The 14,787-nt window shown below is 44.7% G+C and overlaps 1 protein-coding gene and 1 pseudogene across 2 annotated transcripts in view; both read right to left on the bottom strand.

Moving 5' to 3' along the window:
- The window catches only part of Mier3 (MIER family member 3), a 26,842-nt gene extending 16,834 nt beyond the window's left edge, over positions 1 to 10,008 (bottom strand). Inside the window, exons 1-3 of one of the 2 annotated variants that reach the window (XM_021208521.1) lie at positions 9,826 to 10,008; positions 8,350 to 8,374; positions 4,546 to 4,691 (exon numbers count right to left, since the gene is read on the bottom strand). In XM_021208521.1, the coding sequence (XP_021064180.1) occupies positions 4,546 to 4,691; positions 8,350 to 8,374; positions 9,826 to 9,834 (180 nt within the window). In that variant the 5' untranslated portion in view covers positions 9,835 to 10,008. The remainder of the gene's footprint in view (positions 1 to 4,545; positions 4,692 to 8,349; positions 8,375 to 9,825) is intronic. The other variant, XM_029544025.1, reaches the window with a different exon arrangement.
- Positions 10,009 to 12,009: 2,001 nt separating this feature from the next.
- On the bottom strand, positions 12,010 to 12,465 carry LOC110328874 (annotated as a pseudogene).
- Between the last annotated feature and the right edge of the window lie 2,322 nt (positions 12,466 to 14,787).

The raw sequence follows: 14,787 nt of genomic DNA, 5'->3' as shown, positions 1-14,787 counted from the left end.
TAAATCTTAAAAAAAAAAAAAAAAAAAAGAAGCAGCAGCAGCAGCAGCTGGTGGCCATGGCTAAATGATATGAATGAGAAGTGACTCAGACAGAAAATGGCCAGAGCAGCAAGGACAGATCAAAAGGGCTTCATGACAAGGAAGGGAGCCAGGACTATATCCCAAAGAACAGGGAAGCCACTGGAGAATTGAATCAGAAGGCAAAGGCACTCCTGCCAAGCCTGAGTTCAACCTGAAGCCCACAGGACTGAAGGAAAGAATAGACTCCTGCACACTGTCCTCTGACCACACATGCCCACAGGCATGATTGTGAGTACAAACACACAGAGACATAAAAAAACAAGACTTTCAAAAGGAGGAACATGACATATTTCTTCTTGGAACACCAGAACGCTGCATACATTGAGTTGTGGGGTCATGGAGAGACATGAATAGTGAGTGGTAAAGGTCTCTCTTTGAGCAAAAGGGTGGGTACTTTAGAGGGACAGAAACGAGAGACAGGACTGGGAGATTTTTTTTTTTTTTTTAAGGAATTATATTCAAGAATTTTACAGAGGACACAAGTTTGAGAACTATAAGGCATCCAAGAAGAAAAGTCAAGTTGGCCAGGAGCCTGGAGCTCACAGAATCCGGCTGTGGCACTCATTAGCATCTACATGGTATTAAAGCCAGGGGCTGAGGAGCCCCCAACAGACAACAGGGCACAGAGCACAGGCCACAGGTCTGTGCTTTATCCCAAGAACTTCAGATACGATTCAGGAGCTTATAGCACACAGGACAGTTATCAATCTTAAACTGGGATCTTTATTCTAGACCAAGGAGAATAAGAACCTGAAGGAAGGGCTGGTGAGATGGCTCAGTGGGTAAGAGCACCCGACTGCTCTTCCGAAGGTTCAGAGTTCAAATCCCAGCAACCACATGGTGGCTCATAACCATCTGTAACAAGATCTGACGCCCTCTTCTGGTGTCTGAAGACAGCTACAGTGTACTTACATATAATAAATAAATTTAAAAAAAAAAAAAAAAAGAACCTGAAGGAAGAGAATTTCATACGTAACATGTGAGAGGAAAATACAGTTTTAAGTTATTTGATAGCAAGAATGAAAGATCTAAGTCTTAACAGTAAGGACTTCCACCCAGAGGAGCCAGCTAACTCCAGTACCATGACAGGGAAGAGCCACAAAACCAAGGCAAGGGCTTAGGACATGTGGCAGGTGGACTGTGCTTGAGGGAGAGCCCATGGATGGGCAAAATGAGGAGAAGACAAGGGCAGCATCTGCCTACAGCTGAGAGGGATGGAGGCAGGAGAGTTGGGTGGACCCAGGAAAGCAGGATGCTGAAAGGCCAAGGGTGGTCCCTGCAGCCAAACAGCAAGGAGAAACCAAATGAGAAAAGGGCAGTAAGAATCCTTACCATCTGGCAACCAGGATCATGTGACCTTACAATGCGCGGGAAGAGGCCAAGCTAAGGGTTAACTGGAAGGAGAAGCAGGTGGCTGACACTGGACTAAAAGGGAAAGAGACCAAGAGCAATACTGGATCAAGAGGTTAAGTTCATCCAAATGGGAGACATACTTGACAAGTTTATAAAAACCAAGAGAATATAACCTCAGCACTTGGGAGATGGATCCCAGATGTGAGACAGGCCTGGGCGCCACAGTAAGATCCCTAACCTTAACCCTAACCCTAACCCTAACCCCCCTCAAAAGTCATTAAGTAGAATAAACTGAGGGCCAAGGGGGGATATATGGACTCCTGTGAGAGAAGGCATATAGCTCTAAGATAGGAAGGCTGAAAAGAATAGAAACAATTCAGAGGTAGGGAAGAGGCAAGGGGTTCTTGGTTCTTCATAAAAACACCACTGTTAAACAAAGATGCTGCAGTGATCACGGAGACCTTACTAAGTTCAAAAGATGGCAGACAGTCTTCCTAGTGGGGTTAATGGATATTACAGCTGGGAAAGCACTGGATTTGAACCTGGTTAAAGAGAATCCACCTTCTGAAGCATTTCACAAATGAACTTCCTAGTAGAACCTAGTAATGAAGTATTTCATACTTTTCCCCTCAAAACTGAGTTACCAAGGTCAAGGCCATCTGCAATAGCCAGCTCAGCTGACAAGTTCCACCAATCACGCTAGGGACAGATGGTTCTGTCATCTCCTCTCCTCGAATGTATTTAACTTTAAAGACACAGGTAAGCGCAGCCATATTTATCAATGAGCTGCTTTATTTATGATGGGAGAGTACACATGAGGAAAGGGGAGTGTATATATAATTTAGTCACAGGGCACGCTGACTGCTGATCACCTTGGGAAACCACACACCTCCATCTCTCTCTTAAAGGAAAACATCATTATTTTACTCTGATGCTCATGTTAGAAATTAGGATATACACTACTACCAACCACATGTTCATCTGTGTTCTTATCCAATGGGACATTTTACAGTCAGTAATGGGGAAATGAGCTAACACTCTCCTGGCATGCATGATGCATTGCAGAGTTGGTCAATTAAGACTGTGGTGCAGGGCTGGTGAGATGGCTCAGTGGGTAAGAGCACCCGACTGCTCTTCCGAAGGTCGAGTTCAAATCCCAGCAACCACATGGTGGTTCACAACCATCCATATCGAGATCTGACACCCTCTTCTGGAGTGTCTGAAGACAGCTACAGTGTACTTACATATAATAAATAAATCTTAAAAAAAAAAAAAAAAAAGACTGGTGCAGATCAAATTCAGTACCTAATACAGTTTTCCTGAGACTCTGTAAAACAATACATACGGAATCTTTAATCTTCCACAAAACCCAGTGGAAAGGATGATTTAAAGTTTCTATTTAAACTTCTAAGTTTTTAGACAATTTAATAACAACCTTTTAAGAGCTACATCAAAATCTAGAACTACTAAATTAAAATGTTGAAAAAGTTATATAAAAGAAACAAAATTTATAAAGCTTATGATAAAGCCTTACTTTGCTATAACTAAAATAATAACTAAATTCTAGCCATACAATCTAAGAGTCACAGAAGAAAAGCTAATTTTGCATCTCTATTCTTATTTTCCATGCCACATAAGCATGATAGCCAAAAATTTGCAAGCACTAAATTATTCAGTCAACACTCTAATTAGTATAAAAATAAAAACTTCTAATTTTTGAAAGTGAACATTAACATACTATCCCTAAAACTGTTGAAATATACCACTGCCTAAATTATAGTTTCAATAAAGATCAATATATTAAATTACATAAAAGTCAAAATATAAAATTTCTGCAAGTTTTACCCTTTGTTTCTTTTATTCATTTTTGTGTTTTATTAAATAGCAATAGAGACAGCTATACTTTATTGAAGAAAGAACCACCACTCAGAGGATGTAGCAGGAACATTTGGTCTCCTGTCCAATGCACACTAGAAAAAAAAAAACTAGCCCTCTCAGTTTTCAGAAAAATGTAAAGATCATTGTATTCTGCCAAGAAGCAGAACCATCTGAGACACTGATACTGTCTAAATGCAGAAACTCAGAGGTGGGTGATAAAATGCAATTATCAGCAGATAGATAGAAAGAGGGACTACATACTTTTAGGTTGGACTAACGCAGGCTATGGAGCTCAGGCTGGCCTTGAACTCATGATCCTGCTGAGTCTACCTCCTAAGTGCTAGGAATACAGAGAGGCGGGAGCCACCACTTGTGTCTTGGAGATACTTTTTAAATGAATAATTACCATGGATTAATTAATCATGTGAATGAAGGTGCTTCCAAAACTTCAGGTGTACTGGAGCTGCCTGAGAGAGCAGGCCCTGAAGACTGTTTCCCTGTACACTAACAGGAAGAAATGACTACTGTACTCAGCCCTGCTTCACAAAGCCTGAAGAGACTGTTTACGTTTGCACTCTAAAAAACCCAGAGGCACAAGAGTGGTGAGAACTCCAACAATTGATACTATTGGCTATTATTCCTGAAGGCTTTTGTTCCTGTGAGCTGATCAGAAATTTTCAAATGGGGTTAACTTACAGACAGCAGAATCCGACAGCGTTCCAAGGTGACCCTGTGCAAGAAGACTTTTGCTGTAGGCCTAGTGCAAGGGAAGGCTTAAAATGCAGTTCATTTGAATTTATATTGCCTTTGGACTTAAGAAGTTGTGAACGGCACTCAATCCAGAATGTTTTGAAAAGATGACTGGAGGGTGCAAACGGAATATTGCCAATTTACATTTGAAAGTACAGTAAAATTTGTTCAGTCTCTTAATAGCATCCCACCAATCTAAGTTTCTTTGGAAGGAAAAGATTTTCCCTACTCTACTACAGGACTAAGGTAAGCTCTAGTCTGACCCCCACTGTTCTGGGACAAGGTAAAAAATGATACTAACAGATAAATAATGAACATGTTCTGACTAGACTACTCTCAAAATAATGAGGAAATCTTTAATATTAGGTTTAAAAAATAAAAAAGGTGCATAAAATAGTTCAGAAAGGTTCCAGAAGAACTTACAATAAAATGTCTAAGTCTTTACCAAAGTGTATGTGTTCTAGTACTACAGTAAGCCTTTACCTTTTCTAAGTCTTCAATTTCAGAGCTGAAGTTTTTCCCGTCATCCATCAACTCCTCTTCCTCTAGAGTTCTTTCGTCATCGTAGTCATGCACTAGCATCTCCGCAGTGGGGTCAAAGTCATGGTCCTCAGATGACAACGACCCAACTACAAGGAAACACACCCACAGCAGGGCCAGTTAGTTACAAACAAAAAGGAAAATGTGTGCTGGTCTTCCAGTTGCTTTTGATATTATATGTGAATTTTATTAAATGAATTTACTATACACTTTATGGGTTATAAAGTAAAACTATATATGGTCTTGAAAAAGATACCTAAAGCAGCAAAAGAACAAGGTAGAGTATTCTATACAAGGTAGAGTGTCCTATACAAGGGAGAGTGTTCTATACAAGGTAGAGAGTGTCCTATACAAGGGAGAGTGTTCTATACAAGGCAGAGTGTGTCCTATACAAGGTAGAGAGTGTCCTATACAAGGGAGAGTGTTCTATACAAGGTAGAGAGTGTCCTATACAAGGTAGAGAGTGTCCTATACAANAAGGTAGAGAGTGTCCTATACAAGGGAGAGTGTTCTATACAAGGTAGAGAGTGTCCTATACAAGGTAGAGAGTGTCCTATACAAGGGAGAGTGTTATACTCAAGGTAGAGAGTGTCCTATACAAGGTAGAGAGTGTCCTATACAAGGTAGAGTGTTCTATACAAGGTAGAGTGTCCTATACAAGGTAGAGAGGGCCCTATACAAGGTAGAGAGTATTCTATACAACGTAGAGTATTTTATACAAGGTAGAGTGTTCACAAACACTTTTACGGGCATCCAGACCATGAAAAGAACAAGGTATAGTATTTCCACTTTTAGGGACTCAGACCATGGAAAAGAAAACATGTAATCTTAACAAAATTATTTCAATGGCATGTTCTGAAGTGGAAAATCAAAATTCGTATTAGTTATCATTTCCTTAAAATAGCAAGAGCTAGCTAGGCACACCGCAATGTGGCACAATGCCTGTCTGGATTACACACACGGGCTCCTGGGTTCAAGTCCTAGTATAGCCAAAAGACAAGCCAAATGACCAAACATCAGAAGTTCCAGGAATGGGAGACTTCCAGAAAAGAGTCAGCAAACTAACATTAATATTTCAGAAGATATATATATATATATATTTACATTAACTATAACCCTAAACAGATACAAAATCCAATAGAAAATTGGCTTTTAAGACAAATACTATGAAGCAACTATATATAACAATTAAGTTTTTTAAAAGCATAGAATCACTTTATTCAGATCTACATTAAAGTGCAAATCCATGTTCTAGATTGCTTTTAAAAGTCTTAGAATTGCTGGGCAATGGTGGCGCACGCCTTTAATCCCAGCACTTGGAAGGCAGAGGCAGGAGGATTTCTGAGTTCAAGGCCAGCCTGGTCTACAGAGTGAGTTCTAGGACAGCCAGGGTCACACAGAAAAACCCTGTCTTGAAAAACCAACCAAACAAAAAGTCTTAGAATTATGGGAAGGTAACACAAAAAAATTGTATCTGCAGATTTTGGAAGACATTCCACTGCCAAGTTGCTATTGTCAATACAAACTTATTTATTTTAACACCATATTTTTAAATATGTACTCAACAAGTTCACAAATAAGTAAATAAATAAGATCTTCTGCTCCAAGAGAGTGAGACAAATGCTTGAGAAGAAGCAGGGCTCTCTCCGTTTGTTTTGCACTAGTATTAAATGCAATTGGACCAGTGAAGCTCAGAGCTTGGGAAGAGGAATTCTGAGACCCGGGGGTGTGGTCAGGTATACGGAAGAATATTCAACAGCTTGCTCTATTTTTAATAAAGTTATTAACTAGTTTAAAATTTCTAACATTTAAGCACCATGTGAAATCATTCAACAGTGAACTAGGCCCAAATGTTCTCATGGTGGAGAGGCTGTAACTACAGTTCCATGTTTCTGAGTTCAGAGAATTGTAAGTATTAGCCCACTCCCAGTCACACAAATACAAATCTCCACTTCCATAAGACTTGCAGCAAGGAGGTTTTGTTATTTCTTTAAAGCTAAAAAAATAGTATATGCTCATTTTTGTTGAAATAGATATTGCTTAACTTAAACTTTTAGAGAGAAAGAAATATTTACTCACTAGCTCAAAACCAGAACACCACCTTTATAAATTTTCTTTCCTGAGAAACATCTGTGGTATGCCAGTGTCGAGGATGAAACAGAAGGCCCTGAACATCTACTCCTGGCTTCGAGACTTGAGACTTGAGGCAGGCCATTCAAAATTTCTAGGTCTAGCTTTGGTTTTTCATTTGTAAAATACAAAAGGCTAAAGGCAATGATCTGTGAGTTCCTTTCAGATCTAAAATTCTCTCTATTGACTAATTCATTAAAAACTTAGTGTCTGCTTAGATACTAAATTAAAGCCACACTGCCTTTTGGATTTTATTTAAATTGCAACTTCTACAGATGATGCAAAATTATATTATCAACCTGATGGTTCAAATCATGTATGTAAATATTCTTTCCCTGAACTTGTTTGTGTCATAACAAAGAGCTGCTTGTCTCAAAGTTAGGAAAAATTTTAACACTTGGACTGATGTAGACAATGATTTTAAAAACAATCACATATTCCATTCACTTTGTGTTGATCTGTTTTACCTCCTTAAAAGATACCTAAATAGGTCTTTGAAAGTTAGCTAAATACAAAAACTAAGACTGCAAGAGAAATGGCTAGATCTCTAAAGCAGCAGGTAAAGAAAGTCTGGGGGGGCCGGGCAGTGGTGGCGCGCGCCTTTAATCCAAGCACTCGGGAGGCAGAGGCAGGCCGAATTCCTGTTCGAGGCCAGCGTGGTCTACAGAGTGAGTTCCAGGACAGCTAGGACAGCACAGACAAACCCTGTGTGTGTGTGTGTGTGTGTGTGTGGGGGGGGGGGTCTGGGGATAAATGGCAGAGAATTTGCTTAGTACTTGGTAGTCCCTATACAGAGAAGAGGGGAAAAAAGCATTTACTCCATTATGCTGGGTGACTTTGCAAAACAATTCTAATTGCCTCCATATACAATAAAGGGGGTGGAGAATTCCAGAGGTACTTTTCTGGAACAAGTGAGACAAGGCAGCTAGAAAAAGTTTGAGAACCTAAAACAGTTTAGCAGATAAGGAAAGAGATACTACAACCTCCCCTCCCACCGAAGTACACCTGCACAGATTCTGTGGGCTCCGTTTATTGGATCCTCAATGTATTTTCTGGCTTCTGTACTAGGTAAGCTAAGATGGTCTCCGCTCAAAATAATACGCCTCTGTGTAAAACCAGTAAGACACACATTGCTTTTTTCCTTTATCATTAAGGTAGCTTTACCTAACCCAATTCAGTTCAAATATAACTGAACATTTGAGAGCCATAGTAAAGAAAAATGGAGAGTTAAGAGCTAATAATCCAAGTTGCCCCAAGTTCTGACAAGTTAAAGGGACAATTTCTTTTTAATAAATAAAAATAAAACAAGCTGTTAATTTGTATAAAGTTGATTTGGGATTCATTTCCAGCTTAGAGGCAAACAATAAAAAGTTATGTGAGAATAAAAGACTTTGTAATAAGGTTTCTGGGGTACTTTTTCCAATCTGCACAAGGAACAACTATTCCCTCCTCTAACAACGTAAAACTACACTGGAACTCTTTAAGATCCAAACGATGAAAAAATATAGCAGGATACATTTCTGTGGGTATACTGAGAATCCTTTTAGTAGCAAATCTTTGAGCCTATCTCCCTCTGGGACCCCCCCCCCTCCGAAGAGGTAAGAAAATTGAACAAACCTGGGCTCGAACTTCCAAAGGAAGCCTGGGGGAGAGAGAGAGAGAGAAAAAGAAAACTGTGAGGCTGAATCCTGTAGCAAGGAAAAGGAGGCAGCGCAGGCAACAGGGCGCAGAGGGGGCGGAGTCGAGCGCTCCCAGGCAGCTGCCAAAAAGTGCAAGACGTAGCTTCGCTCCAATCGCTCCCGGCCCCTTTCGGGCCCCCTCTTGGCTGCCTCGCCTTCCTCCCCAAGTCCCCAGTGTACAAACTCGCAGACTCCGGACGAGGGCCGAGAGTTGAAACGGGCAACTCCGAGACACCGTTTAGAGCTCGGCAAGTTACAAAGCCGGGAAGCCGAAGCCAGAGCTACCCGGCTCGCAGCATCAATCCTTCATCCCGGGCATCTCACGAGTCCCCCCCCCCACGACGGCAGCTCACCCAGCTCTCCGCTGGCCCTAGGGCAACTCCTCGAAACGCAACCCCGTCCCCTAGGAGGGTCTCTCGCCCTCTGAGACACACAGCCTGCCCTTTGGGGGCGCGGGTGCCCCAACTCCAGGGTTTGTCGACTGCCCCAAGCGTAGGCCAGCTCGAATCTGACACTGGTCCCCAACCCAAAGCGGGAGCGCCCTCCCGCCCCCACCTCCCCACCCCCACCGACCAGCCACCGAGGTCGGAGCCGCGACCACTGAGTCTGGGACCAGCCGGTTCCTCCCCGGGGGAGCGGTCGGTCCCCGGTCCGCCAGCTCGGCCCTAGCACACACAGCTCGCTCCTGCCCAGCCCCGGTGCTCCCATCACGCCGCCCCCTCCCCCAGCTTGCCCGTCCGTCCCAGGGGAGCTAGCCCGGCAGCCCCGGGTCGCCCGGCGTCCCCCCAAGTCCGGCCCCGGGGTAAAGAGACTCTCGGGTCGCTCAGCCGGCGAGGGCGTCGAGGTGTGGGTCGGTCTCTGCGCCCGGGGACGCCGCACCTCGCAGGCTTCGGGGCAGAGAGTCCCGCTCCGCTCCCGCTGGCCTCCGAGCCCCCGGCCAGGAGGGGCGGCGGGCGGCCGGAGAGCCGAGGGCCGGGTCGGTTCACTCCGGCGGGGCAGTGGCGCAGCCCGCTCTCCGCGCTGCATTCCAGCCGCCGACCGAGGATCGGCCGCTCTCCACCCACCCCGATCCCGGGAGGAGGCGCCGAGCGAACGGCGGCCCGCGTCAGCCGCCCCGGCCACGGCCCGGAGCCTACCCCGGCCCGAGGCTCGCCGCCGCCGCCCTCCGCCGCCCGGCCCGGCCGGGGTCGGAGCCGCCGCGGCCTAGTCCCGAAGGGAGACCGCTCCCGCGCCCGCTCCCGCCCCTCCGGCAGCCCCGCCGCGCCTCGCCGCCGCCCCGCGCCCCCCGCCGCCGCCGCGCCGCCTTCCGAGGACCCGCGGGAGGAGCCGTGGCTCTCAGGCCCGCCGCGGGGCTTCGGGGGGCCGCCCGGCTCCCGCTCCAGCACGGCCGCCGCTGCCCGGTTTCTCCGCTCACCTCCGCCATATTGGTACCTTTAGGGCGAACGAGCAGCGCCGAGCCCAGTCCCCGGATGGGGCGCCTGAGCCAATCGCAGCCGCCGCCGCCGCCGCCGCTGCCGCCGCCGCGGCCCGCCAGGCACCCGCCCGGAGGCAGAGGCGGCTCGGCCCCTTATAGGGCAGGCCGGCCCGCGACGCCCCCGGCCCGCTCGCACACCCACGCCGTCCGGCGCTCCCGCGGCCGCCGCTCCTGCACGCGCCCACGCGCCCGCCCGTCCGCCCGCCCGCCCCGCGCGCCCACGGCGCTCTGCCCCGGCTGGAGTAAAGTTCCAGCTGAACTGCGGGCGAGCACGGGGACCGGCTGGTGGGTGCGGTGGGGGGCCGGAGGGAGGGAGGGAGGGAGGGAGAGAAGGAGGGCGGGCGAGAGGGAGGGAGGGCGAGCCCGAGGCGGGGGAGGAAGGAGGGTGGCGGGAGACTTGGAGGAGGACTCGACGGACTTTCCCGAAGAGAGGAGAGTACGCGATGGGAAGTGAGCGAGCGGCTGATGGGCAAGAAAGGGAGACCCCGCCAGGAAGCTGGACGGCTAGGCACCTGCAGGAATGGAATGCGCATCGGCGTTCACTGGCGTGGAGTGAACCGTGGAAGGAGGCATGTGCCAGACAGGCTCTGGAAGATGATGGCAATTCAGAAGAAAAGGCAGAAGACAGACAGACCTGGCAGACATGAGGAGCATGCTTGCGCGACCCAAAGAAGACATTCATAACCTGTACACTTAATTTTTTTATGTTTTTTTGTTACTTAATTAAAAAAAAAAAGACCAGTTCTAGGAATTATTAATCACAAATAGTCTAGAAGATGACCCGAAGGTAGACACTTGATAAACCTTTTAAAAAGCAGAGTGTACCAAAGACCCTGAACCAAATTTCAAAAAAAACCCGGCCTCTCACACCTATCCCCCCCACTCCCGAGTAAAAAACAATGTTTAAGATTATACATACAATAAATGTGGTCATGTGGATAAGTAGATCTATGGAAGAGAGAAGGAGACTTAGCAGATGAATCTGCTCCTGCATAGGCTTCAAGAAATAATCCTGTGTATGAAAACAGATCCATGAGAGGTAATATACAAACAGGAAGGTGTGCTACGACCTCACAGGGGCTTAGGGTGTCAGTGAACACCAGAGCTCGCCTCCCAGATGCCGGCCAGAGCTTGTAATATCAATGGCAAAACGGGGTTTGCACTGTAGCTTCGTACATTTAAGCATTTTTAACATGCTAAAACTTTTCATACTTTTAAACCTTAATTACACTATTCAGGTTTGAACCTAGGGTCTCCAGTTCCTTTACTGGATGAGGATGGAGATGGGTTGTGGGAAGAAGCAAGGGTTAAAGGGTTAACGATGATTACCAAGGCACTCAAAATCAACCTGAAAGCACGGGCAAAAGTTACTTATTCGTGGAAATTTTACAGAAGAAAAAAAATCACTCAACTTCCAAACATCCAGAAGACATGGAAAATTACACTTTCCCTACTGCGAATGATATCACAAACATTTGTCCAATCAAATAACTCAAAAACAGGCTTGGCACATGTTGTCCCTACCATCTTCAATGAGGCGTTCAGAGTTGTAAAAGTTCAAAACAGAACAAAACAGAACAAAACAAAACAAAACCNCCCCCCCCCCAGCTTGAAATGGAGTGAAGTGAGCAGGGTTAGTGAGAGGCAGTGCCTACCCACACCCTCTGAGCAAGCCTCTAAGCACTGCTCAGCAGCTCTGCTCCAGCCAGGTAGCCAACAGCCTGCCCCTTCTTTACACCATTAAAAAAAAAAGTTTCATCCTACAAATTTGGCAGATCCTCACAACAAATGTGGCATAAGATTCTACTGGCCAATTCTGAGAAATACATGGCTTTGCAGTTCTCCATGAACAGAGAGAGTAAGGTTTCTTCAGGGTCTTTTCACATTTTGACAGCTCATACACAAACATTCCGCCTCCCAGGGACAGCTTTGTCCACAGTTCATAAAATGATAAAGTTAAATTGGCATTTTATATTTTTAACTAGGCAAAAAATTGTTAAGCTTTTTCAGGAACGAATTGTATATAAGCAAAAATCTTTAAAAAAGGTAACCAGGGAGCTTGGGCTTAAATATTAGAGGTCTCAATTTTATCAAATCCATGAACAAAAGAATTTCAGAAAGCAGTCATGATAGAAATAGCTGCTGCTCTAACTTCTTCAAGTGTCTGTTTGCCTGGTTCTTAGAAACCTCATTAAGACTCTCCACCGGGTCTGGAACTTTATTACCATACTCTCCCGAAGCAAGAGGTGCTTTTCCATCCACAGTTTGGGCAGAGCTTCAGCCAGACTCCTTTATCAGACTGTCTACACCAAGCTGGCGTAGGATTCGGCTGCTTTGTCTCCGAGTGGCCTGTAATGATGGAGGTGTTTGCTGCCAGAAGTTTAGGGTTGTTAAGATGGATCCCTGATTGTAAACATGTTCATTTCTGCAATGCCAGAGATACTGTTCACCCTAACTTCTTTAAGGAGAACTGCATTTTTTTTTTTTTTTAAATCATCTGTCAATGGCTCCTTTCCCATCGATGCACAATTGGGCCTACAGTTTGGAGAGTTTTTCCTGGTTCATGATCTTTCCTTTCATCTTGTTGAAGTGGAAATGGGAATCACATCGGGGGACTAGGGTTCATTCAGGGGAGTCTCAGGCAGACCAGCCAAGTCAAAGCATACACATGCCAGGACACAAGATGGCAGCTCAAATTAGCAGTTAAAGCAAACAGCCTTTTCACTGTTATCACTAGAGAAAAAAAAGTTTGCTACCCTGCCTTCACCATCCCTATTAAATAAAGCTACATAGATGGATCTTTCATTCTTTTTAATAAGACTTCAAAGTGTTGGTTGGGATAAAATGTCCTTTCCTTCCCCTGACTTGAAATAAGTGTTTGTGTCATTGCTGTTTTACTGTACGTTGTCACTGCACAACAGGTGCCATTATATAAAAAGGTCCTATACAGGTGTCTATGACATAGAAGTGCCAGCATGTCAGGCACTATATGTAGGACCACCATGGAAGCCCATGTTCCCCAAAGACTATGGTTAAAGTAATTCGTATAGGCACCAGACGGGGTGAGAACAAGAGAACTTAAAACAGTAACCCTGTACGAATCACAATGTACCAAAATTTCCAGTCATCTTTAGAAAACCATAAATGGGGGCTGGTGAGATGGCTCAGTGGGTAAGAGCACCTGACTGTTCTTCCGAAGGTCTGAAGGTCCGGAGTTTAAATCCTAGCAACCACATGGTGGCTCATAACCATCCGTAACAAGATCTGACGCCCTCTTTTGGAATGTCTGAAGATAGCTACAGTGTACTTACATATAATAAATAAATAAATCTTAAAAATAAAAAAACACCATGTTAACAGCAAAAAAAAAAAAAAAAAGAAAAAAAAGAAAGAAAGAAAGAAAGAAAGAAAGAAAGAAAGAAAGAAAGAAAAAAGAAAGAAAGAAAACCATAAATGGGCCAGGCGTGGTGGTGCACGCCTTTAATCCCAGCACTAAGGAGGCAGATGCAGGCAGATTTCTGAGTTCGAGGTCAGCCGGGTCTATAAACTACAAAGTGAGTTCCAGGAAAGCCAGAGAGCTATACAGAGAAACCCTGTCTAGAAGAACCAAAAAAAAAAAAAAAACCAAACAAAAACAAACAAACAAAAAACAAAACAAAAAAAAAACCAAAACAAACCCGAGAACCAATGAAATTAACTAGACCAGGGGGCTGATGCCACAAAGAAGGTGGCGAACACAGATCCTGCAGAGCATAGAACATAACAGCTGTACCCGAAAAGTGGCAGCTCGACAACACCAATAGTGAATAAAACTGGTTATTTGATCCTTGTCATCTTTGAGAAGATACATGGAAATTCTTCAGTAGAACAGATTGTCAGCATACTTTAAATGTCTTGCCTGGGTCGTACACTAATGATAATTTAGGGAAATATCCTCTTCCTTTGCCAGGGCTTCAAAAGCACTAACCAGTTTTATGACCTGTTTTGTGGAGTTTTCGTCATGAAACCACTCTGACAATGGTTTGTGGTAGCGTTACAATAATGCACTATCAATATTTGGCTGTCTAGAGATACTCTCTGACCCAAGGGAAAATAATGAGCTGTCCAAAACTTTTATGTCTCCATTTAAAGTGCCTATCAGTCAAGCATAACCAAGAAAGGACAGGCTGGCTGGTATAGACAAAAGCCAGAGAGACAGCAAATGCAGATGTGGTGTATACTGCCAGGCAGAAGAGCAAAACCCAGGAGCAGCTAAGAAGCAAACATACCTGAAGTTTCTTGTTTGTCAATTAAGAAAACAAAAAAAGACTAGATGCTGTAGTATATACTTGTCTCAGCAAAAAGATCTTGACCCCAGGAGTCCAAAGCCCAAGCAATGTAGCAAAACTCAGCCTCAAAAAAACCAAACAAAGGCCGGGCAGTGAGTGGTGGCACACGACTTTAATCCCAGCACTTGGGAGGCAGAAGCAGGCGGATTTCTGAGTTTGAGGCCAGCCAAGTTTACACAGAGAAACCCTGTCTCGAAAAACCAAAAGCAAAAAACACCCACCCAAAGGTTCTTGCTCTGTCCTCTTGTCCCTTACTGCCCCTCTCCACCTGCTCATGGCCGGCCTCTACTTCTCTCTCTCTCTCTTTCTCTCTCTCTCTCTCTCTCTCTCTCTCTCTCTCCTTCCCTTTCTCTGTCTCTACTACCCTCTTAACTCCCCCCCCATGCCCTTAATAAACCATTCTACTAAAAAAACAAATGACATGGATAAGCATAGCATGGTCATTCCATGAACTTCCAACATAAATCCATAAATTCTAATCCCAGCACTTGGGAGGCAGAGGCAGGCAGATTTCTGAGTTCGAGGCAGGGTTACACAAAAAAAAAAAAAAAAAAAAAAAAAAAAAAAAAAAAAA

Source organism: Mus pahari, chromosome 11, assembly GCF_900095145.1.
Source record: "Mus pahari chromosome 11, PAHARI_EIJ_v1.1, whole genome shotgun sequence".
In the NCBI taxonomy this organism is placed as follows: domain Eukaryota; kingdom Metazoa; phylum Chordata; class Mammalia; order Rodentia; family Muridae; genus Mus; species Mus pahari.
This window is presented reverse-complemented; position numbering and strand designations above follow the sequence as displayed.